This window comes from Misgurnus anguillicaudatus, chromosome 21 (genome assembly GCF_027580225.2).
Source record: "Misgurnus anguillicaudatus chromosome 21, ASM2758022v2, whole genome shotgun sequence".
NCBI classification, from domain to species: domain Eukaryota; kingdom Metazoa; phylum Chordata; class Actinopteri; order Cypriniformes; family Cobitidae; genus Misgurnus; species Misgurnus anguillicaudatus.
Genome location: NC_073357.2, coordinates 54,192,715 through 54,216,827, shown reverse-complemented (window position 1 = coordinate 54,216,827; position 24,113 = coordinate 54,192,715). Strand labels below are relative to the sequence as shown.

The window sequence follows — 24,113 nt, the reverse complement described above, 5'->3', positions numbered from 1 at the left end:
GGACTGAGCCATTCGCAACCTCACCACTAGATGCTGCTAAAATTTACACACTGCACCTTTAAGATAACATACCATTGGATTTGGTATCTTACACACCCAACTTAGAAACCAAAAAAAAAAAAAACATATGATGAAAAAAATTACTTACATGCCACCAAAACACTCGTTCATCAATAACTCTCTGGAAAAACATTATACATTTCCAATAATTTGCTGGAGATTGTCTTTTGGCAGCATGAAAAAAATACTGGTAAAGCAAAACGCTCAACCTTGTGCAACAATGTAAACAGGCCGTTACAACTAACCCCACGTTAGTTTTTGCCCCACGCACCTCTACACAAGATATTTGTAAACAAGCAGCAGCACAATTGACTTCCATAGTAGGGAAGAAAAATACTATGGAAGTCAATGGGGCTCAGAAATGGTTTGGTTACAAACATTGCTTAAAATATGTTTCTTTGTGTTGATACGAACAAAGAAATGTATACAGGTTTGTAACAACTCAAGGATGAGTAAATAATGACCGAATTTTCATTTTTGGGTGAACTGTCCCTTTAATTATATGCTTCAGGTGTTTGATTAGGGTTGGAGGTGCTAAACTCTGCAGGACACAGTTTGGGTTCCCCCATCTTAAATATTGTGTTTTATTTGTCAGGTCCACCCTCTCCTCTGCCGAGCTCTCCCAGTGAAGACGATGTTAATGAGAAACATGACGCGATGCCCAACATTTCAGACGTCATGCTGCGCAAGCTCAAACTGCACAGAGGTTTACCTGGCTGTGCGATCACAAAACCATCAAACAAACCTTACACCCATTCATTTGCTACAGTAATATTATTAACACTTCTACAGACTTTAACATTAATATTTTCTCCTTTTTTGCAGTGCTCCTCCCCTCTCAGAGAAAGAAGTTGAGGTAGGTTTCATCAAACATCACTGTGACACAATGTATGTTTATGCCAGAGGAACACAGTATAAATAAATCCACCAGCTTGAACAACAATTCTTAAAAAGCTGTTTTTATTGGTAACTTATTGGCTTTAGCATTAATGTAGACACGCTGATAACACTTCACAATAAGGTTGTATTTGTTAATAATTAGTTAATGCATTAGCTAACATGAACTAACTATAAACAATACTTCTACAACATTTATTAATCTTTACATCATTTATTCATCGTTGTAACTGTTAACATTCTTTAATGCACCATGAACTAACATACAGTAAATAACTGTGTTGGCATTAACTTACATTAACAAGAATTAATACTGAAAAACTATATTGTTTATTATTTGTTTTTGTTAGTTCATGCATTTACTAATGTTTACTAACACAACCTTATTGTAAAGTGTTACTTACACCCTGTATAGCTTCACTGCATTTACATTACATTTACATTTACATTTATGTTAGTTGTGCAGATGCTTTTATGCAAAACAACTTAAAAGGGACATTTCAAGACTTTATTAAGATGTCAAATAAATCTTTGGTGTCCCCAGAGTACGTATGTGAAGTTTTAGCTCAAAATATCATATAGATAATTTATTATAGCATGTTAAAATTGCCACTTTGTATGTCTGAGCAAAAATGTGCAGTTTTTGGGTGTGTCCCTTTAAATGCAAATGAGCTGATCTCTGCACTAAATGGCAGTGCCGTGGTTGGATAGTGCAGATTAAGGGGCGGTATCATCACCTTCTGACATCACAGGGGGAGCCTAATTTTAATCACCTATTTTTCACATGCTTGCAGAGAAGGGTTGCTCACATGCTTACCAAAACTAAGTTACTGGGTTCGTCTCTGTCACATTTTCTAGGCTGATAGAAGGACTGGGGACCCAATTATAGCACTTAAACATGAAAAAAGTCAGATTTTCATGATATGTCCCCTTTAAAGTGCATTCTGTCTATAATAGTTTTTTTTATCAGTATGTGTGCTCCCTGGGGATCGAACCCCTTATCTTTATGTTGCTATTGCAAAGCTGAGCTTTATATGATATGTAATTGTATGTATATGTTTATGAGATAACTCCAGTCTTGCCTTTAATCATAATTTCTTCATGTATTACGACCATTTCTGTCCAGTGTCTGTTGAATTCCAACAAAAGCAAACCTCATCATAAGCGATAAAGTCACCCAACAGCAATGTAAAAGACTGCGTGGATATATAAAGAGAAATTAAAGATGTGATTAAAATCAGGATTATTACATAGAATTTATATTTCTGAAATCTTTCTAAAATACATGTGAAAAACATTAGCATATTGTTATTGAAAAACACATTTGAACTTGTTTTCTCTGCAGTATTCAAAATCGGAAAACACTGTGGGGCGGTTTTCCTGAACAGGGATTAGACTAGCCCTATCCTAAAATAAATGTAAGAGCTGTCCAAACTAAAAACAACTTGCACTGACATATCTTAAAATACATCAGTGCCCTTTGTTTTGCCTCAAAATGCACACAAGTAATGTTTTCAGTAAGGCACGTTTGTTCAAACTAGTTACAGTTGTGTTCAAAATTATTCAACCCCCCAATGCTGTTAAGGGTTTTAGGGAATTTAGTGTACATTTGTAATTGTATTCAGAATGAAATCCTACAATGACTTCTTAAAGAACCATATGCAACTAAAATGACATCAATTGGTTTTGTAATGTAGTAAATGTTTCTTTTGTGAATTCTTCATTGACACAATTATTCAACCCCTTAAAGAACTACCACTCTGAAGAACAGAGGTTCATTGAAGTGTTTTCAATCAGGTATTGAAAACACCTGTGGATGTCAGGTAACAGCAATAAAGCCTAATAAGCACCAATTAGGCAGCTTTAAAATGACTGTAATACTCAACTCCTTCTAAACATTTACTGGTGTGGTTACAAACATGGTGAAGTCAAAAGAATGGTCCAGGAAGACAAGAGAAGAGGTGATTAATCTTCACAGGAAGGGCAATGGCTATAAGAAGATTGCAAAGATGTTAAACATACCAAGAGACACCATAGGAAGCATCATTCGCAAATTCAAGGCAAAGGGCACTGTTGAAACGCTTCCTGGTCGTGGCAGAAAAAAGATGCTAACTGCGACTGCTGTGCGCTATCTGAAGCGTAGAGTGGAAAAAAGTCCCCATGTGACTGCTGAGGAACTGAGAAAAGATTTGTCAGATGTGGGGTACTGAAGTTTCTGCTCAGACAATACGGCGCACCCTGCGTACTGAAGGCCTCCATGCCAGAACTCCCAGGCGCACCCCCTTGCTGTCTCCAAAGAATAAGAAGAGTCGACTGCAGTATGCCAAAAGTCATGTGGACAAACCACAGAAGTTTTGGGATAGTGTTCTGTGGAAAATTAGAACTGTTTGGGCCCATGGATCAACGCTATGTTTAGAGGAGGAAAAACAAGGCCTATGAAGAAAAGAACACCTTGCCTACTGTGAAGCATGGTGGGGGGTCAATCATGCTTTGGGGCTGTTTTGCTTCTGCAGGTACAGGCAAACTTCAGCGTGTGCAAGGTACCATGAATTCTCTTCAGTACCAGGAGATATTGGATGACAATGTGTTGCAGTCCGTCACAAACCTGAGGATTGGGAGACGTTGGACCTTTCAACAGGACAATGATCCCAAGCATACCTCCAAATCCACTAGAGCTTGGTTGCAGAAAAAAGGCTGGAACATTTTGAAATGGCCATCGCAGTCACCAGACTTAAATCCGATTGAGAACCTCTGGTGGGACTTAAAGAAAGCAGTTGCAGTGCGCAAGCCTAAGAATGTGACTGAACTGGAGGCTTTTGCCCATGATGAATGGGCGAAGATACCCGTAGATCGCTGCAAGACACTTGTGTCAAGCTATGCTTAACGTTTAAAAGCTGTTTTAACTGTAAAAGGATGTTGTACTAAGTACTAAGATTGAATGTCACTTGGGGGTTGAATAAAACTGAAAATGATGTGAGCACAGAAAAGACATTTGTGGTTATTTCATTATAAATGTTATGTTATATTTGTCTGACCTACACATGCCTCTTTGATGTAATTGTAAGCAGGATGACTGAATGATCAAAATCAATGTCAAACCGGCCAAAACAATCAATTTCAGTTGGGGTTGAATAATTTTGTATATTTCATAATTAAACTAAGGTCTAGACCTGGCTTAAAGGGGTGGTTCAATGGTATTTCATGCATTCTTACTTATTAACACAGTTAATAAAATAAAAGCAGTTGGGCGTGTTACAGAGTATTTCTGTGCTAAATGCACTTCGTCAGGGTTCGCACAAGTTTCGGAAAGTTTTTTTTTGATTACAGGTCCAACTGACGTTTCAGGGGTTTCTATACGTATCACTTCTTTATATGGGCACTTCCCCCCGGAAAACCCCGCCCACCCGTCAATCAGCGGGAGACGCTAGAACTTACAAACATCACGTGACACAACTTTGATTAATTTTAAAACTCAACAAAGGCACGAAAGAAGAAGTGTGTTATTTGTATGTAAGGAGAAGAAAGTCAGACTTATGGAAACAATGGATATAGTTTGTTATCCGGGGTAGCAGCAGAGTATGCGGTAAGTAAGACTTCTGTCTTATGTTGGAAATAGGCGCGTGCATATTATATAAATGACACGAACATGTAGTGAATCATAAGTTATAAGTGTTGTATAGTGTTGCATGACTCGTACTCGCTCCTCCAGCGGTAGTAACTCCTCCTTCTTCATTTTTTCCATGTTATCGGAAAGATTCGGTAAAGCTAATCTTTCTTTTATAAATCTGATTAAACTAAAGACTCTTCAGAGATATAAAGGATGTAATACTACTCTATAAATGGTTTCAGCGGTAACAACATAAAACGGCTGTCGTGGTTCGCACGTAACTTCCGGTAAACTCAGCTAAGAATAAATAACAACAAAGTTCTTTAAACGTAGTTTATTTATATAACAAGGAAAAAACAACACATAGATTATCTAGGAAACCAAAACATTTGTTATTTTCGACGAGTCAGAAAAATCTTAGTAATTTTGTCTTGTTTTCAGTAAAAAATATTTAAAAATTCTTAAATGAAGATGCTTTTTCTTGATGAGCAAAACAACCAAAGAAAATAAGTCTAGTTTTTAGACCAAAAACATCAAATTTAAGTGACCCTGTGCACAAAACAAGCAAAAAAAATCTGCAAATGGGGCAAGCACATTTTCCTTGAATTTTTCTTGAATTTAGTGTTTAAGAAAAATTTTCAAGATGTTTTTTGCTTACCCTATTGGCAGATTTGTTTGCTTGTTTTATGCACAAAATCACTTAAGTTTGATATTTTTGGTAAAAAAAAAACTAGACTTATTTTCTTGGGTTGTTTTGCTCATCAAGAAAAAGCATCTTAATTTAAGAATTTTTAGATTTTTTTACTGAAAACAAGACAAAAATACTAAAAATTTGTTCTTGAAAATAATTTTTTGCAGTGTACATACTTACTTAGAAACATACAAAGAAAAAAAAGAATAAAGGAGTTTGTTTCATTCATGAAAATCAGACGAATACATTGATGCTGGACGCTGTATATTGTATTCAGTGTAATAAATGGATGTTGTGTCCAGTATATTGTCAGTATTGCGTCACGTCTGCTCTACTACAGCAGTGTTTTCCAGAATAAACCTGTTTTTATATATATGCGAAGGCCATGGCTCTAGTACGTGGCAATTTGATGAGCTTTAGTGAGTTCCTGTCCCCTGTGAGGAAACGCAAACATGCCTTTGTGGATACAATCTGCTCCCAAGATGACGATAGTGAGGGTCAAGGGCTGGACATATCTTCCTCTTTAACACTCACACGATACTCGCTGTACTGTACCACGGCACACTTTGATCCTGTTGTGTTATTACTGCTGTCCTTGGTACACCATGTGTTCATATTCAAAAACAAACACATACAAAAATAAAGGTGCAATAGAAGAACCATTTGGTTCACTTCGGATGAAAGCACCTGCCAAATGCATAAAAGCGAAAGTATTCGGTAACAGTTAATTTTACTATGCATTGTATCGTGTCTTTTGTATTAATGCATTGGCATTCATCACGTTGTTGTTTTCTCCCTGCAGAATGCTTTTGTGCAGCTGTCGCTGGCTTTTCGCAATGACAACTACACACTGGAGTCTCGACTTAAACAGGCAGAGAGAGAGCGCAACCTGACGGAAGAAAACACTGAGAAGGAACTGGAAGAGTTTAAATGTGCCATCAAGGTAAGCACCCATTATAAACCATGTACATGAACAGATGTTGTATTTTGGGAATGAAGTGGATATAACAGGGATTGGTTTACTGTTGCAGAGCACCGTGTCACTGTGGCAGAACGCAGAACAGAGAGAATTTTACCAGCAACTTATAGAAACCATTTCTGTATTTCATCGACTGACCAACCGCCTCTCCAGCAGGGCCGAGATGGTCGGGGCCGTACGGCAGGTGAGACGGACGTCATTGCTTTCCTGTTAGGTGTCTAGGGTCTCTCTGCCCCGCGTTTCAACTTTATTGCGGAAACTGAACAAGCTTGTGCTGTTTTTATGAGAAAACTGGCCTTTGTGGAGTAAAGGGGCACGGGAATGTTTATTTTCCAGCAGATAAGATATGTTTGTGATAGATTTAGCTTAGTGTTATGCTTGCCCTCAAGTTAGTGTGCATGCCAAAGTAAACCAAATAAATGGAGACGCCGCACTCACTGGTATGCTGCCAGTGGCGACGCTATTAATATTAGGATCTGCACGGTGACAAGACTTATTGAGTCTTGCTCTTCTGTGATCCTACATCATATAAAGAGATCAGATGCAAACCCTCTTAGGCCTCGTACACACTGCAAACTTTCGGAAGCGACAACTGCATTTAAATGTGGGAGTGAATGCCCTAAATGTTCGTTTCATGTCTGTACAAGACTCACTTCAGAAAATGTGAAGATTGACACAGAGATAACCATAGCAACGTTCTACTCACGTGCTTATCACTCACAGATTTGACCTAAATAATTTAACAGCGTTATGTTTTGCAATAAACCTCCATCTTGGTGTTGTGCATTGTACGCTTTTTTTGAGGCTGCTTCACAGCGGGCTGTCTTGCAGTGTTGCCAGGTCCTCATCTTTTTTGTAGGTACATACCATTTTTGCGCATAACAATTAAGGCTTTTGGCTCATGAAGGGATCAAGATTTTGGTGTAATTAAAGTGTGAAGGTCCCGTCCCAATATTTAGATATTTGAGGTAAAGCATTTGGATTTATTTCGGTTTATTATTGGATTTTTCTTGTTTGCTGTTTTTTTTTTGTTCAAGATTTGGCAACACTAGTCAGCAAAAGCTTGTCCCTCTGTCATTTTGTACACTGCACATATAGACGACTTTTTCCCCTTCTAGGCATTTATTTTTTCAGAAGAGAGACATGTCATGTCCATGATGCACATTTAAACACCTTATTAACTACTAGTTGTTCAGTTCGGTTATGTACACATTATGCAGAGTTTCTGTAAATGCGGTTGTCACTACCTGCGTTTTGCGGGAGTTGTAGAATGCGGTTGTCAGTCCCGTATATTACTGAATTGTGTGTGTACAGAAAAGGATTATGCATTAAAAGGTGAACTGACAACCGAATTAATAAGCAGTGTGTACGGGACCTACGTGTCTTGAAATTTCTGGAATATCATGAAATTTTAAAAGGTCTATTACAAACAAAGAAAGTCAGTTATTTGTCCAAGTCATGTGATATCAGGGATTTTGTTTGTCGCCTTAAATTTTAGTTTGCATTTATCAAAATGTAATCTGCAAAAGGAATGCCGTTCCCGGGTCCAAGCATCCACTGATTTCAAGTGAGACTACAATTTAAACAGCCGCTTATTGGCATTTTTTTTTTTATTTCACGCATTTAAGCAACATTTTTTATTAACTCACAGTGTACACTACATTATCTGACTCAATGCATCTCAAAATTCAGATTTTTAGTCAGTGAGAGTCAGGGAAATGTCATTGGGTGATTCTCACGAAAACTTGGTTTTAAAAATGTCAAGCATGAAAATGTAAAAATTGCTTAAATTTACTTTTTTTCCCACCAGACATTGAAAAACAAAGTCTGAAGTAAATGGGAACATTAATTTAAAAACTTTTACTTATCATTTAACACTTTTTGTAACATAATTTAAAAAATTTGTCCTAAAAAATCTCATTACCGCAACAGTCAGAAAACATCAACACTGACATATTTTCAAAATGACATGACAAACCTGAAAGAACATAATTTGGAGATTCTGCACATGCATTTAAAATCAAAGTATTATGCTTCTATTAATTAAATTAACATTTAATAAGCATCTGTTGCGGTAATGATAATCAAAATGTCGTGTAAGCATTCTGACAAGACAATATTTCAAATTAACTGTAAAAAAATGATCTTACCTGGTAGCCATCTTGAAGTAACTGGTCCATGTGCTTGGTCACTCAAAATCAAACTTTATTAAAATTCTGTATGTGTGCTTAAATTGTTCTCAAAAAGTGTTGCGGAGGATGAGAACATCAGGCATGGACACATCATTTTCCTAATTTTTCTTCATTATTATTATACATGAATGTTCAGTAAATATTTTTTCTGTCATCTAAAGTAGTCTAGCAAAACATCCATTTACTTTTTTTTCTTAATATTTTTGTGTTAATTTGATTAAATTACAACATAACACATGTTCAAACACAGCCGGACACATTGCGGTAATGAGAATTTCAGCAGAAAATGAGATAAAATTTCCAATTATAAATTCTTATGTTGAAATCACACATTGTGCAAGGTAGAACACAGTATTGTGTTAATTCTGATGTTTTTTAATGTTACTATATTACACATTTTAAAGCTAAAATCATTAGTGCCGTGGTGTTTCAATGGTTTCGTGAGAATCACCCCATTACACTATCTTACTGAGCCTTGCTCTTATGTGATCCTACATCATATAAAGAGATCAGATGCAAAACCTTCTAAATGCATCTGACAGGTTTTCTTGTAAATGAGCATTTTTATCCAGGGATTGTATGTGTCTTGGAATTTATGGAATATCATGGAATTTTAAAAGGTCTATTACAGACAATAAAAGTCAGTTTTTTTGTCCAAGTCATGGGATATCAGGGATTTTGTTTGTCGCCTTAAATTTTAGTTTGCATTGATCAAAATGTAATCTGCAAAAGGAATGCCGTTCCCGGGTCCAAGCATCCAGTGATTTCAAGTGAGACTACAATTTAAACAGCCGGTTATTGGCATTTTTTATTTATTTCACGCATTTAAGCAACATTTTTATTAACTCACAATGCACACTACATTTTCTGGCTCACTGCATCTCAAAATTCTGATTTTTAGCCAGTAAAAGTCAGGAAAAAGTCATTACACCAGCTTACTGAGCCTTGCTCTTATGTGATCCTACATCATATAAAGAGATCAGATGCAAAACCTTTTAAATGTGTCTGACAGGTTTCTTGTAAATGAGCATTTTTTTCCAGGAATTCTACGAGTCTTGGAATTTGTGGAATATTATGAAATTTTAAAAGGTCAATTACAAACAACGAAAGTCAGTTTTTTGTCCAAGTCATGTGATATCAGGGATTTTGTTTGTCGCCTTAAATTTTAGTTTGCATTTATCAAAATGTAATCTGCAAAAGGAATGCCGTTTCCAGGTCCAAGCATGCACTGATTTCAAGTGAGACTACAATTTAAACGGCCACTTATTGGCATTTTTTATAATTTCACGCATTTAAAGGTGGAATACGTAGAATTTTTATCACTAGATGCGCCAAAACACAATAACATCAAATGACGTTGTTTAATGACGCTCTGGAGCAGCGTGGAATTATGGGATTTGTAGTCTTCCATAACTCAACCGCTGATGGCCATCAATCAGACGCGAACGAGAAATCACGTTGACTGATAAGATAATCAAGTCTTATAAATGTTGCGTTTGATGACATTGTTTATTTCATTATGTAAGTTTATATGTGATGTTCAAAACGAAATTGTTTGTCATAGATGTTACAGTATTAGTCCAAATTCGATGGTTAAAGGAGCATTTCACCTGTGGAAACATTCATCTTTATTAAAAGTGGATCATATTTGTATTCGAAATGTAACATACATTTCGAATTTGACAGAGAAAAGGAGTGTTTGTAGTCTCACCCCCTCTACAAAGATATTGGACTTCCTTCTTTCAATGATGCAAAATGATGATTTTTACAACCTTTTATTAACTCACTGTACACTACATTATCTGGCTCACGGCACCTCAAAATTCAGATTTTTAGTCAGTGAAAGTCAGGAAATTTGGCTTGAAGTGGAAACCCTGTTTATCAGACATGTCAAGTATTTCTAAATGGCCTGAGGCCGGAATTAAGCGGATTTGAAGAAAAAATTATTCAAAGAATATATAATACATTTCAACAGCATATAATACTATCCAATTTTTGACAGAGATGGCGTTTAGCAGCTTTTGCGTCTGAGCTCCTCATATGTACAGTAAGCATTGTTCTGCCTGTAACAGGAGAAGAGAATGAACAAGGCCACAGAGGTGATGATGCAATATGTGGAGAATCTGAAAAGGACTTATGAGAAGGACCACGCTGAGCTGATGGAGTTTAAAAAGCTGGCCAACCAAAACTCCAACCGCTGCTACAGCGGCTCAGTAGACACTGGAGGTAAATGCTTCATGACAAATCGGCTTCAGTTCGGTTTCCACTTGATATGAATGCCTGTTCATCCTTTATCTTATTTTATACAGATGATGGTGTTCAACGTCCAAGATTCATACCACCACAACTTGGGAAGGTAAATAACTTTTCCAGTCTTATAATAAATGACAAATGAACAATAAATGATCCATAAGGGTTTTTACAGTCCGATACTCTTGAAAAACCTTTATAGGTTTCTGTAATGTTACATAAGAGACTTTTAAAAGACTTGTTGTTGTTTTTGGAAAAATTAGTTTTCATTATTCCAGTGTTTCCCAACACCAGTCCTCACGAAACCCCTCCAAGAATGTTTTAGATGTCTCTATATATATTATAAAACACCTGATTCAACTCTTTATGTGTGTTTGACTTTATGCTGTGCCACAAGAACCAGCAGGTGGATGACGTCAAATGACCATGAGAGCAATTCGAGAAATCGTACTCGTCTGCTTTTGAATCGCTCTCGCAGTACTTTGATGTCATCCACCCGTCAGTTTTGCTAAACGTATAGTAAACTGAAAGAAGCAACTATTAAAAACGATATTTTAACTTTAATAAGACACATGCTGTGTCCGAAATGTTCTACTTCCATACTATATAGGCAAGGTAATATTATGTCCGAGTTCATAGTATTCGAAAAACAGTAGGTGAAAAGTACCCAGATGACTTACTACTTCTGGCAAAGTGTGCATTTGATTTAGCCCCTGAGAGAGGACTCACCCGAAGGTGGAGAAGGAGAGGCAGCTAGCTAAGGCAGAATCCAAATCATCGGTTCTGATTTTACTAGACCTATCAGCAGCCTTTGACGCAGTCAATCATTAGATCCTACTTGCCACCCTATCATGGCTAGGGATCACTGGTACTCCCCTCCAATGGTTCAAATCGTTTCTCTCCGAGAGATCCTTCAGGGTGTCGTGGAAGGGTGCGCGGTCTACAGCTCACCAGATGGTCACTGGGGTTCCGCAGGGATCTGTGCTTGGTCCACTCCTTTTTCCATCTACACAACATCCTTAGGACCTATCATCCAGGCACAAGGCTACCACTAAGATGCTGATGACACACAGATCTTCTTCTTATTTCACCCTGATGATTCCACCATAGCAGCACGTATTACAGCCTGCTTAGAAGACATCTCGGCTTGGATAAAGAAACACCACCTCCAGATGAATTTGCTAAGACGGAGTTGCTTGGATTTCTGGCACAACCCACGCTACAGCACAACCTATCCATTCAACTTGGCAACACAACCATTTCTCCTTCCAAAACGGCAAGAAACCTCAGTGTAGTCTTTGATGACCAACTGTCTTTCTCTTATAACATTGCAAAGACATCAAAAACATGCGCCGGCCAGTGCCTTATACCTTCGCTCTCCTGAAACCAAACTGGGCAGAATCTGTCACAGAGGGAGATGTTGTATCTTCAATACCTAATGGCGCTTTTCCATTGCATAGTACCCCACAGTTTGGTTTAGTTTGGGTCGGGTCAGCCCACTTTTGGGAGCTTTTCCACTGGGTGCAGTACGTAGTACCAGATACTTTTTTTCGTACCTCGGTTGGGCTTCCAAGCGACCCGAGCTAATACCAAACGTGACGCAAAACCCTGTAGATCACTGATTTGTCTGTAAGAATCGTCATTAGTGTCATCGCTTTAATGTAAAAGATTAGCTTTAGCTTACTGCTAGCTTGCGCTGTCTCGAGCAAACATGTTGTCATCTGTGCTCTGCTATAAGTTTCCAAACACCCTTTTAGCAATGAAAAACATCCACAGGTTGAGAATCCGGGACACCATAACAGTTTTTTTCCAGACTTGCAGTTTGTGCCAGAACATTCGCGACGTGCACGTCCGCATTATAACTTATATGCTTAAATGCTACTTAAATGAGGCTTAGCGGAGCGCCGTCGACTGACGCCACGGGTCGGGTGTTTGAACAGAAACTGTCATGTGAGACAGAGGTAGTGATAAACGTGATGTGCAAACATCTATTTGTGGTGACCAATTTTAATTTTGTGGCGGACTGAGAAATAAATAAATGTATGGGAATGTACAACAACGCTCTCACTTGTATGATGTCACAGTAGGCAGCGCAAATGAAACGACACGCCTATAATCCCTCCCACTGCGAAGTGATACTAAACTCGATGGAAAAGCTAACCACGCCAAAGTGAGGTGAGCTGACCCGACCCAAACTAAACTAAACCGTGGGGTACTATGCAATGGAAAAGCGTCATAACTAACTCTCTCAACGGTTATTGTTTCGAAATAGTGAAAACTTGTATCTTATTATAAGCACCTTTTGTTCTGTTGCCTCCCTATGAGACATCACTTTTATTTTTTTCTAATCTTTGTAAGTTGCTTTGGACATAAACATCTCCTAAATGTAATGTAAATGTTGTCATAGTCAAAAATGACTGAAAGCGGTGACAAGGTAATTTGTATAATTTCGTACAAAGTTAATCATACAAAAACGTACGATTATCATGAAAAAACAATAACAAAATACCAACGCTACAGCGGCAAAGGCAAATCGTACAAAATGTACAGATATGGTCGGACGAATTAATACGAATTAGCCACCTCGTAAAAAACGTACGAATTGCCATGATATAGCGTTGTACTGTCACAGTATATGATTTTGATGTGCATGTTGCAAATGCTTGTGTGCATTTTGTCAGTACTGTATGTGTGTTTCCTGGTAATCAAACCCATGACCTTGACATGCAGAAAAACTATTCATTTAGTGTTTTTGTGATAAATCGTGTGTTGTTGTCTCTTGAAGGCCTTGCCCAGACGAAGAGTCAGTGTGGCTGTAGTTCCTAAGTTTAATCTACTGAATGTCCCCGGACAGACCTCGGCTGTGTCCAGTGCTCTTCCTGTGCTGGTAAGCGTATACTGCGTGCTCAGATCTTTTCATACAGTCTGTCAGAAGCCATATGTTATAAATGACGTTTTATCTTAAAGTTTCCTGCATGTGACTTTTTGTCCTGCTGACACTGAGACCAAAACAATTACTCAGTGTAAAACCTTTACATACAAAAGGTCAATCAATTTTTTTTTCTTTAGTGTGAGGCCAACACCATTAGAAACTGTAATTCATCAGACTCCACCCATCAAGATGTGCATGAGAGGAAGTAAGTTTGTCGTCTTTACTCTGAACACTTACCTAGCTAAAATATAGGTTTACAAATCGTGGTATATTCAGTGGCGGCTCGTTACTTCTTTTCCAAGGAGGCACGAATGCAATATCGAAATTTATGGGATTCATCATGTCAAAATATGTGTTCTGTGCGTCCGGTGAAAACTATGTGCATTGCGCGTCATGTCAAAATACTTGACGCTTCGTAAGGGTTTATGATAAAAGAGACGCTTGCTAATCTCATGTGTAATCAGAGTTTAGTGTTAAGTTAGTGTCTTGCGAGACGTGAGCGTCTATTTTATCGTGAACCCTTTCGGCCGTATGCAGCAGGCATGACGCGCGATGCACATAGTTTCCCATGATGCACCGAACACATATTTTGATTTTTTTTTGCCTCCTTGGAAGAAAATTTAACTGTAAAGATACAAGGAATGATATCGCTGGGATCACTTTTAGAGCAATTTTTCCCCCTGTAACAATAAGTAATTGAGAGCCAATCACATCCATTCACATTTAAAGGAAAACACCACAGTTTTTCAATATTTTACTATGTTCTTACCTCAACTTAGATTAATTAATACATACCTATCTTTATTCAACGCGTGCCCTTAATCTTTGTACAGCGCGTCGTGAATGTGTTAGCATTTAGCCTAGCCCCATTCATTCCTTAGGATCCAAACAGAGATGAATTTAGAAGCCAACCAACACTTCCATGTTTTCCCTATTTAAAGACTGTTACATGAGTAGTTACACGAGTAAGTATGGTGGCACAAAATAAAACGTTTTTAAATTTTTTAAGCGTATAAAAATTAGATCTATATTATATGGCGGAAGCAGCACTTCGACCCTGGCGCGCAGTAACATCATCACTCCTGACTGAATATAGTTCCCATTTTTTACTCGTGTAACTACTCATGTAACAGTCTTTAAATAGGGAAGACATGGAAGTGTTTGGTGGCTTCTAAATTCATCCCTGTTTGGATCCTAAGGAATGAATGGGGCTAGGCTAAATGCCAACACATTCACGGCACGCTGTACAAAGATTAAGTGCACGCATTGAAAAAACATAGGGATTTATTAATTTGTCTAAGTTAAGGTAAGAACATAGTAAAATGTTGAAAAATTGTGGTGTTTTTCTTTAAAGTGCTCACATAACGGGTCTCATTCATGAAACATTCGTAAATATATGAGTAAATATGTGAGTGATTTGCACGTAAACAAACCTTCCCAAAAACTCTCCTCCTGATTCACAAATACTTTGTAAACGTCAAATTTGATAGTTAAATGTGTGTATGTGTTAATGAATTCCAATCAGTCGTACATGAGAGGCGCGTGCACGCTTATTCTCAATTACCATAAATCCCGCCCAATAAATCCGACTGACAACTATATATGGGCATCATATTATGACACCAAACGAAGGATTTCAACATGTCTTAATAGAATGAAAAAGAAAAAATTCTCAGATGCAGAAATTGAAGTTTTATTATCAGAAGTTAATTCAAAACGCCAAAGTTTATTTTCAAGCATACATGGCGTCTCAGGTCCTAAAAAAAATGAAGCGTGGCAGCACATTACAGATGCTGTTAATGAAGTTTCATCTGTTAATCGAACAGTCCCAGAAGTGAAAAGAAAATGGTTCGACATGAAGCTTGACTGCAAAAAACGAATTAGTTAACTTCGAAAAAATCTTATTCAAAAATGAAAAATATAATTTTAGAGGAAATACACAAGCAGTTTACATTTGAGCAGATTTAACTTTTTACAAAAGAACTGGTCTGGGTAGCCTGAAACGACTAATTAACCAGTCTTCATTCTCGGCAAGTAAGTCTCTTACTCTGCCAAAATCTATATATCAGCCATCGTAAATGTGTTATGCCTGATTTTGGCCATTTTATAGGAAAAATTTCTGTAACAATTAAGGGGCTATTAGTTGCCCAGCCCTATTGAAAGCAATTACTTATTTGATTAAAGTGTTCCTTTTGCAGATGCTATTACTGGAGTTCATCATAAAAAAATTATGACTGTATATAATATTTTTTCAAAATGCTGTGTAATATGTACATGATTACGGTGAATTAAAATACAGCCTGATGAGCAAAACGTTTGGATGTTAAACTAACAATTTACGCGTGGCTGGGAGCAGGTGTAGATTTCTTTCGTAACATTTGGAAAATACGAACATTTTCATGAATCCGAAAATTTACGCCAGAAGGACTTTACGAACGATTTACACAAAAATTCGTTCTGCTCGTGTTTCATTAATGAGACCCAATGCATATAAGTTATCGTTATCGGCCAGTGGTGTGGACGCTAATATAGTTATAGCTTAACATTATGGTTATTGTTAAAGTGTGACATTCATTTTTGCAGTGTATAGCCAGAGCATTCAATACATTCCTGTGAAGCATTCGTGGAAAGATTCGGTTTTAGATTATTTATATGCTGTGGGAGTCCATTTACATCTATAAAGCTAAGCTTTTGAAATGTATTCCTTGACAGCCTCAGGCTGACCTGCTATTTCCCTGAAACAGCAGGTTAGATCGAGTCTTATTAATAGATATTTCATGCTGTGACAGGAGAATGTTGCATGTTTACTTGGTAGACAGGAAACCCACCTAGAAGATTATTTATCTATAGTACGATGTATAAAAATATGCAATTTTCTCACTTTTGTGCTTAAAATAACACAAGCGTCCCACAAAATTCCTATCTACAGTCAGTGTTGCATGCTATTTTGGGACTAAATCTAAACATTTTTAGGTCTGTTTGAGAAGAAGCAGGCATTGGTGTGTAAGCGTACTGTATTAATAAAGAACAGTAAACAGTTATATCAACCTCTCATATCCACGTGTTAATTCCCCTGATAGACAATAACAAGTTTTTTCGAACATAAACACTATTGTAAGTCCAGTTAAAGACCTCCCAGTGTACTGTAGGTCTGTTTTTAAACCATTTATTTCACACCTTCTATTATGTTTTTATATGTCATTTAGGTGTCTTCATCAGGGTCCCATTGTTATTTACAAAAGTCACCTCTGTAGTTCCCCCTGATCTGCGTAATGGTAATATTTTTATTGCTGCAGCACTCACTTTCCTTCCTATGTGAAACAAAGCAATGGAAACCGTTTGCCAGAACAGGAAGGTGAAGCCATGCCAAGCAGAGTTCATTGCAATCCAGAGAAAATTACAGATGAGATCAAAGCCAAGCTTGAAGAAGAAGCTTATAACAAAGGGTAACATCTTACTATTGTTCAATCTCTATATTAGCACAGTATCAAAGAAACACGTACACTGATCCTTTACCAGCAAGCATTTTTGCGTTTAAAGGTGCAATGTGTACTTTTAGGACATTTTATCTATTGACAGAAATGGAATATAATATACATAGCTACTGTATGCTTTCAGTGGTGAATAAACATCTTACATAATGAACCATTATGTTTTTATTACCTTAGAATTTAATTATCGTGAGTCCTCTTACATGAAAGTCGCCATTTTGCACCGCCATGTTTCTACAGTAGCCCTAAATGGACAAACTAAACTACGGAAAAAAAAAGAGTTTCATCCTGATGTGCCTCATATATCTTAAAAAGTAAAGCTGTTGGCTCTTTGATTGCCCCCTGGTGGCTGGCTGCAGTACAAGTCATAAACCCCACCCTCTCAATCCAAACGTACGGGACTCGGCTCTAAATAAAAAAAAATGTACACTTCCAATAATATTTTCCAAAATATGGTTTTGGTCCTTTAAGGTAGTTGTTATCACCAGTGTTGGGGAAAGTTACTTTTAAAAGTAATGCATTACAATATTAAGTTACTCCCCAAAAAACGAACTAACTAATAAGTAACTAATTGCGTTACTTAGCTACTTTTTATGGAAAGTAATACTTACGTTACTTTTAAATTACTTTTTCTTACTTGGCTGAGGCTTGATCTCTTTCAGGCCTTGCAGGTGGCTTTTACATCTGAGAAGTTCTGCATTCAGAAATCGCATATTTCCATCGCAAAAATGTCAAGCTCTGCCCTGCCATCTCCGTTTCTGACTTAAACTGTTCCCGCTCAGGCGCTCACACATAGAGTGCGTAAATTTATGTTAATACTTTCAGCTTAATGCAGTAAATTGTTTTTTTTTTTTTTACATCGAATTAATTAAACTGAAAAGTAACTTGCATTACTTTTTTTAAAAAGTAACTCAAATATTAATGTGTACATTTATAAAATAATACGTTACTTTACTCGTTACTTCAGAAAAGTAATATTATTACGTAATGCACGTTACTTGTAATGCGTTACCCCCAACACTGATTATCATGCTGATATATGTTCAATTGTTCATTTTTGTGATAAGTTTCATTATAGCTAAAAATTTGATGCTACAGAAACAAGGCATGTCGTTGTGATGGACATTTATGATTGACAGCTTCTCTGAGCAGACTATCTGAACTTCAAGGGAAGATTGAAGATATAACAAAGTATTTGTTTTCGATTTCTGTGTTATTTCACACCGAGAAAATGAGTTGTCTTTAACTTGCCTTATTTAAGCAAACCAGTCAAATGAGGCATTCAAGGGGCGTGGTTATATTTTGCGCGTGAGCGTAACATGGCAGCGCCTATGGTCAGCATTTTGCTTTCAATTCATTACAATGGAAGGAAGCGACATCGCGTCATTCATCTTTTTAAGTCTATGGTCATGTTTGTCCTGTGGTGGCTACATTAGCTTCTCTATGAGCTTCAAAAGGGAGGGATTGCAATTCACAATTTTACCACTAGATGCCGCTAAAATCTACACACAGTGCACCTTTTAAAAGGCGTTTATTAGCCGTCCAATCACAGTAAAGACATCTAGGCGAAAACAAGGCAAAATTTGAGGGTGACAGTGAAATAAATTAAGCAGATGCCTAACCATAGCCCAAAGATAAATGAAATTAAATAAATAAAACCAAACACCCTGTAATCACTGTTGATTTTGCTTACATGATGAAATATAATACATCTCAAGTGTATTTTGGCTAGTCCTGAGTTACTCATAGTCGAACTATATTGGGGCTATAGTTAGCCTAGACCAGTGCTTCTCAATTACTTTCTGTCACGCCCCCCCTAGGAAGAAGTAAACATTTTGCGCCCCCCCAACTCTCCGCCGCAACTGTAAATAGTATAATTTGTCTATAAAATGACACATCTGCAAAACATTGTATCCTTATTAACATTAAAGAAAACACAAAAAAATAAATATCAATCAACTAACAACAAAGAATAACTTTATTAACATTGTTTCTTAGTCTGTAGCAGAAAAGACTTAAAATGCATCAATTTGCCTGAAAAAAAAATCAATCCTTATTTACAGTATATTTTTTGACCATTTAATACTGAAAAATTAAATTAAATATAATCAATAAATAATAATAAAAAACGCAATCGGCTTATCAGCGTGTTTGGGGTGTAATGTCTTTAAGTGACGGTGCAAAAAAAATCACTTCTGAAAAAGTATTTTCCCCGGGGTCGCTTCGAGCCCCCCCTGGGGGTCCCGCCCCACTATTTGAGAAGCACTGGCCTAGACGGTAAAATTAAGGCTATTGCTTGCTGGGTTATCTGTCATTCACAAGAAACAGTCAGATGATTGACATGTAGACGAATAGATTATATTTAAATGGGGGTTTAACAAAAGTACAGTTATTTATTTTCTGTATAACACACTGAGGTTATAATACTGATGAATTGAGGGTATGCAAATGTACTTAAAGGGACACTCCACTTTTTTAAATATGCTCATTTTCCAGCTCCCCTATAGTTAAACACTAGAGTTTTACCATTTTGGAATCCATTCAGCCGGTCACTGGGTCTGGCGGTACCACTTTTAGCATAGCTTAGCATAATTCATTGAATCTGATTAGACCGTTAGCATCACGCTCAAAAATAACCAAAAACTTTGCATATTGGAAACAGCAATGATATTACGCAGTGCCCGAAAGTAATCCCCTCGGTAACTTTCAATAGCAGGGGACTATTTTCGGGCAGCGGGTAATATCATTGCGCCTGCTGCAGCCATGTTACGGCAGCAAAGTCCTTGATTATTACGGCAGAATGAGAGTATAGGTCCTAGCCATATCTGCCTAGAAAATCGCCACTTTTAATTTTCCATCGGTCTCAGTACACGATGTAACTACAGAAGAGTCAAGTTTTAAATAGGAAAAATACAGAAACTCCTTGGTTATTTTTTTAGCCTGATGCTAATGGTCTAATCAGATTCAATGGATTGTGCTAAGCGATGCTAAAAGTGCTAGCGCCAGACCCAGAGATCAGCTAAATGGATTCCAAAACCGTAAAAATCTAGTGTTTAACTCCAGGGGAGCTGGAAATTAGCCTATTATGTCCCTTTAAAATCTAAAAAACACAACATTATAATGTACTTATTATTTCCTAAGAGCGATACTCTTATAGCTAATGTATTTTCTTCAATCTTAAGCTTAATGCTTCATTTAAATGTTTATGGCTTGTTTATTACTAAATTAAAATGCTTCTCTATAGGTACCAAGAAGGACTTAAAAGGAGTAAAGAACTTAAGGAGGATGAGGAGAAAGCTGAGGAGAAGCAGCTGGAGTCTGAGGAAGAGATAAGAGGAGGTGCTGATGAAAACAAAAAGCCTAACAGGTAACTCTGACATGATATTTACAATAATAGAAAATGTCCATATAAGCCTTTTATATTGGGCGGCACAGTGGGTAGCACTGTTGCCTCACAGCAAGAAGATCCCTGGTTTAAGTCTCGGCTGGGTCGGGAGGTGTTTCTGTGTGGAGTCTGCATGTCTGGTTTTCTTCCACAGTCCAAAAACATGCAGTTTAGGTGAATTGGAGATGCCGAATTGTCCATCATCTTGTGTATAAATTACTCAGTTCTCACCATAAATATATAAATGTGAGTTAACATTTTTTGCAGCAGGTACGAGGAGGCACTGGAATTCATGGACCGGATTTTTCCAAAGGTCTTCAGACGAAACCGTTTGCTTTGGATAGTCATCACTGTATTCTTAGTTTTATTCCTGTTTGTCAATATCATGAACTTCTTCAGTCACCGCTACAGCGATAGTGGAGACACGTCTGCAGAGAAGTCGGCCATCCCAGGCAAGAAAAAGTTTTTTGGACTGAATGTAGGGTCCAAGAGCCCCGCCCCAGAATGAAACCATTCGTGAACGGACACCTGCTTATCCTTTACCCCGTATCATCTGTGAGTCTATGACACTGCAAATAACAGATTTATTGGTTATCATTTAGGGACCAAGCATGCTCGGATAACAGATCAGATTTGCATTGAAGTGTTGGGATATCTTGTTATCAGATAGAGATGTTTTATGAGACTAATGTCACGTTTGACATATATATGATACCACTCGAACCTTCTTATTGAAAATTCTCAGGTTTTGTGAAATAGATATATTAAGTACAATATTTAAAAACTTTAATGTTTGATACAGGATGTTTTGCAATTGTTTGTTGTTATTTGAATTGACATTCCAAGCTAGATCCTGAAGTGCAATAGATGACTGTTGTGTGTGTACAGAGCACTGATTTTAATAGTAGAGTTTTTCACAGTTTTAAAGAGCACTTTTAAATAGCACGAAAGTTAAAATTTCATATTTGCACATGTGTGCTTGTGTTTTTGTTGTGCCACTTCACCTTGAAATAAAGGTGTTTTACAAACAGATGTGCTTAGATTTCATGTTATTTGTTTGTGTGTCGATGCATGGGTGAAATGTCAACATTTTCTGCAAAATCCAAAGAACATAAATAAAAATTTGCATTAAATTAATAAAACACATTTTTATCACCAAGATTTTTTTTACATGTATGCATCTGGCACAGACACTTTTGTCCAAGCAACTTACAATACATTTAAGCTATATATTTTTTAACTCTTTCCCTGCCATTGACAATTAAGAGAAAACATTTGCATGAAAAAACGTGTTCCTGATCAGATTTTATGGTTATCTGTAATACCACGATTATCCCCTAGATGGCTTACACAATTTATTTAAAAAAACTAAATAAAAAAATTATTTATAAATTTTACACTATATGTATGTTTTGATAATAGTTCTGAATCTGATCTCTAACAAAATTCTTTCAAAAATATGCAATTATTTCAGCTTTTTGCTAAACAAAAATGTATTTTAGAAGAATAATACCCATATTTAAAAGTTTATAAGCAGAAAAAAAATATATATTGGATAAAATTGCTTTTTTCCGTTTGGTTGTTTGTTTGTTTTAAAGCAGAGTGTCTGTTAGAAGAAAATTTCCCTGGAAGGCATTTTGTGAATCTTTTGTAGAAAATCACAAAAAATGCTGGCGGGCAACTTTTCAAAATAAGTTTGGCAGGGCATGAGTTAATATGTGACCCTCGACCACAAAACCAATGATAACAGTCAATTTTTAAAATTAATATTTATACATCATTTAAATAAATAAGCTTTCCATTGATGTATGGTTTGTTAGGATACAACAATAGTTTGAGATTTACATTTAAAGGCGCTATAGAAAATAAAGTTTATTATTATTATTATTATTATTATATTTGTCTGAGATACAACTTTGAAAATGGACTTTGAGAATGCAAAAAAAATCCAAATATTGTGAAAATTGCTTTTAAAGTTGTCCAAATGAAGTCCTTAGCTCCACATATTACTAATTAATAATAAATGTTTAATATATTTACAGCAGGAAATGTACAAAATATCTTCATGAAACATGATCTTTACTTATATCATAATGATTTTTGCCATAAAAAGCGACAATTTTGACCCAGACAATGTATTGTTTGGCTATTGCTATAAATATACCCGTGCTACTTATGATTTGTTTTGTGATCCAGGTCATATGTGTGTCCACGGGGAATCGAACCTTCAACCTTTTGCACACAGGAACAATATTTCATACATTTTTTGCATTATAAAGTTGTCATGATAGGCAAAAACCTTATTGCTCTATGCTACCTTTTATGCTACCTTTTTAATAGTTGGTCATGTTAACAGATACCACATTTGATTAAAAAAATTACTTGTATGCTGAAAATGATGTTAAATGAGATAATAATGTTAATTTATTGAACCTTATTGTAAATCGTTACCAAATCAGCATAAATTAAATACAGTACAAGAATGAACACTAAACAATTTAGGTGTATCTAATTCAAATAATTTTTTTCCTGTCAGTGAGATAATGATGATAATGTATGTGTATATTGTACTGTATGTGTGTGAGATGTTTTGCTGATAGTGAGATGAACTGTGTGCTATCACAGGAAGTTAGATAAACATCACCCTGTTAATAATCCAGCACTGGGGGAACAAGAGGAAATTGAACAAAGTGAACAAACAACCTCAGAAGTCACATCAATAATCTGGCCTTCGTCTTCATAAACAATGGAGTTATTCTGGATGGGGGTCAAGTATAGCACAATATTCATGACGGACTCAATCTTGTGAGAGAGTCAGACATTAACCGAAAAACAATTCTCATCAAACTTTCACTTTCATTTGTATGTTTATCTTAAATCTACAGTCTTACTATACTCTGTAAAGTTTCATCAACTTGACTTTTCAATTAATTTCAATTTTTTGACCAGTGAGGAGATGCTATAAATTGTAAATATAAAGTAGAAATAACTTCAGCTAACTTTATTTTTATCATTTATAGCAACTTCTCACTAGTCAAGAAAGTTGAAATTAATTGCAAATTCAAGTTGATTAAACCTAAAAATTTAAGTGCTACAAGGAATTGTTTTACACTACTACTTTAGATTATAAAAACATGAAAAAGAAATTGCTCTTTTAAGATTATTTGACTGAATGATTCTTTTTGGGAACAAAAAATTGTTTTTCTATGGAATTGCTGGACTGTCAGAAATAGAGCGGTATGATAAGTACATTTTCATTTTTTCATACAAGAAACATGAAGACATGTTATATTGCACACTGTAAACACAATCAAAACTTTGAAAACACAGGAAAAATGGCTGCTTTAAAAAGGTCACAATTTAAGTACAGAATAGATACTGTATATGTACCTTTAAGGTACTTATGCACCCTTTAAAGCTATACAACCAAATATCAAAATAATACTGCAAAAAATTACTTTCTTAGTATTTTTGTCTTGTTTTCAGTAGAAATAGCTAAAAATTCTTAAAGACGGGGTGCACGATCTCTGAAAGCCAATGTTGACATTTGAAATCACCTAAACAAACACGCCCCTACCCTAATAGAATCTGGACCTTCTTTTGATAGACCCGCCCCACACACACTTACC

At 36.4% G+C, this 24,113-nt stretch overlaps 1 protein-coding gene across 4 annotated transcripts in view; it reads left to right on the top strand.

The window, feature by feature from the left end:
* Positions 1–21,516, top strand: part of LOC129450624 (inositol 1,4,5-triphosphate receptor associated 1) — a 74,024-nt gene extending 52,508 nt beyond the window's left edge. For 3 of the 4 annotated variants that reach the window (XM_073859391.1, XM_073859393.1, XM_073859394.1), the window contains 11 exons: positions 656–782; positions 889–916; positions 6,058–6,198; positions 6,287–6,418; positions 10,499–10,652; positions 10,736–10,782; positions 13,462–13,563; positions 13,746–13,813; positions 16,935–17,054; positions 20,344–20,466; positions 20,752–21,516. In XM_073859391.1, coding sequence (XP_073715492.1) covers positions 656–782; positions 889–916; positions 6,058–6,198; positions 6,287–6,418; positions 10,499–10,652; positions 10,736–10,782; positions 13,462–13,563; positions 13,746–13,813; positions 16,935–17,054; positions 20,344–20,466; positions 20,752–20,992 — 1,283 coding nt within the window. In that variant the 3' untranslated portion in view covers positions 20,993–21,516. The remainder of the gene's footprint in view (positions 1–655; positions 783–888; positions 917–6,057; positions 6,199–6,286; positions 6,419–10,498; positions 10,653–10,735; positions 10,783–13,461; positions 13,564–13,745; positions 13,814–16,934; positions 17,055–20,343; positions 20,467–20,751) is intronic. The other variant, XM_073859392.1, reaches the window with a different exon arrangement.
* The last annotated feature ends 2,597 nt before the right edge of the window (positions 21,517–24,113 follow it).